Source organism: Saccostrea echinata, unplaced genomic scaffold, assembly GCF_033153115.1.
Source record: "Saccostrea echinata isolate AGI-Se365-2 ecotype Australia unplaced genomic scaffold, CSIRO_AGI_Sech_v1 ptg000006l, whole genome shotgun sequence".
Classification (NCBI taxonomy): Eukaryota; Metazoa; Mollusca; class Bivalvia; order Ostreida; family Ostreidae; genus Saccostrea; species Saccostrea echinata.
In genome coordinates this window covers 2,396,305-2,403,288 of record NW_026889755.1, presented here as the reverse complement: position 1 = coordinate 2,403,288, position 6,984 = coordinate 2,396,305, and the positions used below count along the sequence as shown (strand labels likewise).

At 34.5% G+C, this 6,984-nt stretch overlaps 1 protein-coding gene across 1 annotated transcript; it reads left to right on the top strand.

Annotated features, from left to right (window-relative positions):
• The first annotated feature begins 3,095 nt into the window (after positions 1–3,095).
• Positions 3,096–4,286, top strand: LOC133180154 (ATP-dependent DNA helicase pif1-like). Its single transcript, XM_061314725.1, has one exon. The coding sequence runs from the start codon at positions 3,096–3,098 to the stop codon at positions 4,284–4,286; it is 1,191 nt and encodes a 396-aa protein (XP_061170709.1).
• Positions 4,287–6,984: the final 2,698 nt, after the last annotated feature.

Sequence of the window (6,984 nt, the reverse complement as noted above, 5' to 3'; positions counted from 1 at the left end):
GGGCAATATTCTGTAAGAGGAAACATTGTGAACGTTCCAGTTGATATTCAACCTACTGTAAATAGCCTGCCAAGAAAATTAGATAAAAATGTCACACTTCCTGTCAAATTAAAGAAAAAGTTGTCATATCAAAAATGTGATTATCATGAAAATGTACGACCAACAAAAGTACTGATGGCATTACACTGGCTTATGAACAATAGTGACTTTTACAAAAATGCAAATATCAATGTTGATGATAACTGGTTTCAAGAAATTACAACTTCAGCAAGTGAAATTGTTCAGGAATTAGTGAAAACACAAGAGAGAAGCAACCAAAATACTGATTATCATGAACCGGTTGATAATGACGTCGATGAATTCTGTGAAGTAGATGGTGTTGGTAGAGATGGTAATTGCGATACTCTGTTAGATGATGCTTCACAAGACATGAATCAGGTTTACACATTTGCTCCAGGTGAAGGACAACGCCCACTTAGTTTATATCAAGATCAGACAGCTGAGTATTTATCATTTCCAACAATTTTTTGTGGAAAGGGAAGATTACAAGATGATGAAAGACAAATACGTGTGTCCTATGCAGATATTGCTAAATGGGAATTACGAAGTGTTGATAGACGTGCTGCCCAGTCTGTTCCAAATTTGTTTTTCAAGTTGAAAAAAATACAAATGAAGCAAGTTACAGACAAATGCAACCTGGCTCTTAGGAAATGCAAAACCAAAGGAAAATCCATGACAGCAAATGAAATGAAAAATCCCGAAAATGTGAATAATCTTGTTAGACACAATGAAGGTTTTTTGTGTTCAGGCAGTTACAAAATTCACCTGCATATCTTGAGACTAGAAAAAAAGATGTTTTTGCTATGATCAGACAGGTAGGTCTACCAACATGGTTCATGTCACTATCTGCAGCTGATACAAGATGGAATGATCTCATCAGAGCACTTGGAGTGTTAAATGATGGAAAAGAATACACTGATGAAGAAATCGACAACATGACTTGGTTTGAAAAATCAAAATTAGTACAAAAGGATCCCATCACTTGCTCTAGGTACTTTGATCATAGGTTCCGAATGTTTATGAATTCAGTGTTGAGAAGTGATCATCATCCAATTGGCGTTGTAAAAGACTTCTTTTACAGAACTGAATTTCAGCAAAGAGGATCACCACATATTCATATGATTGTTTGGATACAAAATGCACCAAAATATCATGAAAATAATGAACAGGAGATAGTAAATTATGTAGATAGTTACCTGAAATGTGAAAAGAATGAAGAGGATGAGTTGACTGACTTGCAAGTGCACAAACATTCACAGACATGCAAAAAGAGAGGTAAAGCTGTATGTCGATTTGGTTTTCCCCTTCCTCCACTTGAAGAGACTTTGATTTTGGAGCCATTAGAGTGTGATGTCGACAAGTACAAGAAAATGTATGATGATATTCAAAAACAGTTAAATGATATGAAAAATGGATGTGATTTGCCCTACAAGGAACTCCTGAGCACAGTACTAAAGATATCTGAGGAAGATTACATTAAATGCATAAGAAGTTCACTGAGAGGTCCAAAGGTTTTTCTAAAAAGAAATCCATGTGATATGAGGGTAAACTCATACAACAGTGTTGTTCTTGATGCTTGGAAAGCTAACATTGATATTCAGTATATTTTGGACCCATATGCATGTGCAATGTATATAGTTTCCTATGTGCAATGTATATAGTTTCCTATATAAGTAAATCACAAAGAGGGATGAGCGATTTACTAAACAGAGCAGCAAAGGAAGCTAGAGAAGGAAATCTTGACATAAAAAGACAAGTACGTCATATTGGGAATCATTTTCTTAACAGTGTAGAAGTTGGAGCACAGGAAGCAGCATATTTAGTGTTACAAATGCCAATGACCAAAGCATCAAGAGATGTTGTTTTTTGATCAACACAAGTCCATCAGATGACCGAGTAATTCTGATCAAAACAGATGCTGAATTGGAAAAGTTGACGCCGAATTCTACAGATGTGGAATGTAGCAATATCATTAAGCGGTACACAAAACGCCCAAAGCAGCTTGAAAACTGGTGTTTAGCCGATTATGTATCACAGCTAGATGTTATATTCCCTAAAGATAATGAAAAAGAGTTCACTGAAAATGAAGTGAATGATGATGATCAGGACAATCAGTCAGATGATGAAGACAATTCAGATCTTGATTTTAGTGAAAGTGATACACTTGTTACTCTGAGAAATGGCATAAAAATAAGACGACGAAAAGTACCAAGGGTAATTAGATATGTGCGGTTTAATATCAAAACTGATCCAGAAAATTACTATAGAGAAAAACTTATGTTGTTTATGCCTTGGAGAAATGAATCCATTGATCTAATATCAGGAACTGACACATTTGAGAAGTCATTTCATCTGAAGAAGTCTTTTCTTACACACAGGATCAAGGAATATGAATTCAATGCTGAACAACTTGATGCAGCTTTGCAAATGGCAATTGAGGATTTTTCAGAAGCTTATGATGAATTGGCACCAAATGCTCAACAAAGAGAAAAAGATTATGAAAATGAGGGATCTCTTGAATCTGAAAACTTTGTTCAATTTAATCCTGACAGGCCTATTGAACAGAGACGGTACGATATAGGATCAGATATTGGCATTCCATCAACAAGACAACTAACAGAAGAAAGTTCTATTAGATTACCAGACAGTGAATACTTGAAACTTTTAGGAAGTCTAAATATGTAAAGCAACAGGAATTTTTTAATCATGTCTTGCAGTGGGTCAAAACAAAGAAAGAGCTTATTTATTCATTTCTATCTGGAGGTGCTGGTGTTGGCAAATCTGTTCTGATAAGAGCACTTTATCAAGCTCTGCACAGATATCTATGTTCCATAGAAGGTGAAAATCCAGATGACATAAGAATACTTCTTTGTGCTTATACTGGCAAGGCTGCATACAACATTGGAGGGGCAACTATAGCATCTGCTTTCCATCAAAAAATTAATCAAAATCAGCAAAGCTTGCATTGTGATGAATTGAATACTTTTCGTACGAAGTACCAAAACCTAAAATCGATCATAATTGATGAGATATCGATGGTTGGAAATAGGTCATTAGCACTCATTGATAGTCGTCTACAACTTCTTACAGGCATCAAGAAACCATTTGGTGGCATTAGCATCATAGCTGTTGGTGATTTCTTTCAACTAAAACCTGTGATGGACCGTTGGATCTTTCAGGATTTAAATCATGATGCTCAAGCTCTTGCAAACAATCTTTGGAAGGAACATTTTTGTATTTTTGAGTTGGATGAAATAATGCGCCAAAAAGATGATCTTGAGTTTGCTCAACTTCTCAATCGTCTTCGATACAATGCAATGACAGCAGAAGATATGAACGTAATACACAGCTGCATGATAACAGAAACGAGTGACAATTATCCACATCATGCTCCTCATCTCTTTACACAGAATTCCAAAGTAGATGCATACAACAATCAGTTGATTGAAAAACTTGAAGGAGAAAAGGTGACAGTGAATTCAGTGGATACTGTTCTTAAGGATTATTCAAAGGAACTGAAGGAAAAGCTGTTGAGGTCTCTATTGAAAGCAGATGATGTTAGCAAAACTGCCAATCTGATGCAAAAATTGACTCTTGCTGTTGGGATGATATATGATATCTCAGTCAATGTTGATGTATCTGATGGTTTAACAAATGGGTCATCATGTAAGGTACAATTAATTGAAAGGAGAATGGAAGGCATATCAAGACCAAGCATCGTTTGGGTAAATTTTTTTGACTCTGCTATTGGAAAAATAACTCGCAAGAAATACAAACATTTGTTTCATGATGGAATTACTGAGGACTGGATACCAATTTTTGAAGTTCAGCGGTCTTTTGTATTGAATTACAATACTTTTCAGAGAATTCAATTTCCATTACGACCAGCTGCAGGGAAAACAGTTCATAAAGCCCAAGGCTGCACTGTTGATGAAATTGTGATTGATTTGTCTCCGACTAAAGTAAGGAAAAATCCTCATATTCATTATGTAGCACTAAGTCGGGTACGTTCAGTAGATCATCTTCACATCCTAAATTTCAATGAGCAGGCATTGGCTATGGATGAACAAGTGGTAGAGGAAATGGAAAGAATGAAAAAAGATGTACCACTACAACTTTGTTATGTCCCATTATACCAAGTTGATTTGCTTTCAACATTTGTAGATCACTTCATAAACACTTTGTGCAAATTCAAAATGAACCAAATATTGTTGCTTCAGATGTAGTTGGATTCTCAGAGACAAGATTAACTAGTGCAGATATAGCAGAAAATTATCAACTACAGGGATACACGGCAGTATTTAACCATGAGTGTACAGATAATCTGGATAGACGTCCACATCATGGAACAGCAATATATGTGAAAAATGATTACAAAACAACCTGCATCTCAAAGCTGAATAGTGGTTCTATGGAGTTCATAATGGTAAATATACAACTAAACCAAAGTAGAGATGTCCAAGTTGTAGTAATTTACAAATATCCATCTTGCTCTTTTGGGGATTTTAAACAACTTGTGGAAATGCATATAAAACCCTTGATTGATGACCAGAGAGACTTGGTATTCTTAGGAGATTTTAATTTTGATTTGTTTTCTGGGCAAACAGAATTTTTAACATTTATGGAAAAAGGCTTTAATTGTAAACAAATTGTGAGTAAGACTACTCATGACTCTGGTTCTAAACTTGACTTGATTTTTACAAACATATCCCCATGTGGAACAGATGTGATTGAAGCATACTGGTCAGATCATAAAATGGTGTACTGCGCATTTGATAAGACTTTGCATTAAATACAATGGGGCACCGAAGTAAAACGTTTTAGAGGTAGATGCGTAAGAATGCCCCCTCCCTCATTCCCTTTGTCCCAGTCTTTTATTATACCCCTCAAAGTTCGAGGGGTATATTAGAATCAACATGTCCATCTGTCTGTGGTTTTGTCAATATCTGAAGGTTCTTTTTTTTTTTAAAAATTTTTATGATAATTTCTTGACCACCTAGAAAAGTAATTCAGACAAGACAAAGGTTAGAGAGTTCAAATTATATAATTCTGACAAAATTTTGGTTTTGGATTAAACACCAGGACATACTTTGGCAAAGGTTGCTTGAGAAGAAGGGGTCTGTCATGATCTCATGCCTTGATTGTTTGTTTAAGGTCGTATGGTAATATGATGGTAGAGATTATCATGACCCTCAGCTATAATTACAGTCATCTCAACAAAATTCAAGCAATGGGAATCAATTTAGCAAGATTGCAAAGAAGTATATGTCTTTCCAAGTTGCCTTGTTGGGGTATTAGTCCTATTTAGGCAGTTTTAGGTGCCTTTCGCCTTGTTGGGGTATTAGTCCTACTTAGGCAGTTTTAGTTGAAAGCCACCTTATAAAATATAAATTATATATTTTTTATTATAAATTAAACCTTTGAAAATATGAATTTGTACTTCATCTTTGTAATATTATACATGTTTTTGAGATGAATTTTAAACCGCAGCTAGGTTAAGGACTCCCATATATACGTCAGCCTATGCAGAGGTTCGATAAAGCTATTATGACGTCACGTTAAAACAATACAAATGAATCTCGATGAATAAATACTATATGTTCTTTTTAAAACACATTAAATATACTTTCGTTTATCATAAATATTATAAAGATAAATGGATGTGCAACTTATCTTGCCATAATAGCACTTAGCGTATGTAGAATGAAAGCCAGCTTGATCTCGCTGTACTTACTGAGATGACGTCATTTCTTAGTTTGACACGCAGTTTCTCTGTACTTGAGGCGTGGATCAAGCTTTTATCGTAGCTTGTAAAGATAAAAATAAATACGAAACACGCGTAGTCGGACCAAAAGAGAGAAATATTCTGAAATATATTAATCCACATTTTATTGTCAAACTAAATTGATAATGTGTAGACTTTATATTAGGCCGTAGGGAGCACATTTGTACAGTAACATGCTAGAATGACAGGTCCAGCCTCTCAAAAATATCAAAAGTTCAACGATATCCGCTTCACTATAAATTCTGAATTTTTAAACACGTGTAGCTATTATCCCTACTATTCTGAAAAGTGCTGGGAGCTGGTTGTGCATTGTTGATTTATTCCATAATGTAACATTACTCCAATGCGAATTACATTTTTGACTGGAGTTTTTAGAAAGACGGCTAAATTTTAAAGAATTCCCGAGCATGAGGAAGTTGCTCCCAGCACTTTTCGTGTTAAGGAATTTGTCTCAAGGAAAAGAGAATAAATTTTATAGCGGAAAAATGCCCGTATATCGTTGAACTTTTACGATCTTTGTAGTAGTACATATATGTTCTAATTTTAAAACTGTCACGTGACAAACAGCTGATGTAAGCTATGTCGTTTTGTCCGAACTCAGCAGAGACCCGATATATACAAGTGCAAACACCACATACCACATTTATCAAAACTAATGCTGTTAAAAAAAATATTAAAATTGTATTCATTTTCCCTGAATATATTAAGGCGTATATTTCATGGGCGTCCTTAACCTAGCTGCGACCTGACTGTCCTTTGCATATTTAATTCTTATTGTATTGATGTATATAATTATGTTACTGGCTTAATTAAGATTTCCTTCGTAAAAAATAAATAATTTCATTTTTTTTTCTCCTATTACAACAAGTTGCACTAAATTCTTAATGCATATTTAAAATTAAAATGAGAAGGTCATACCGTATTCATACAATAATTACAATTTTCACCAATTACCAGTAGATCAACTGTTGAAGTCTCAGCTTATTTCTCGAGATTTGTAAAATTCTGAACTACTCTTTTCATGTAAATGCATATATACACATGATATAACAATGTATACTTTTGTATGTATTGTTTGTTAATTTGTTGGGATTTTTCTTTACTTACATTATTGTTACATGTAATTCTGTATATTCATT

Excerpts from the sequence above, each read along its gene's own strand:
- LOC133180154 (XM_061314725.1), top strand. The coding sequence starts at position 3,096 with ATGGTTGGAAATAGGTCATTAGCACTCATTGATAGTCGTCTACAACTT.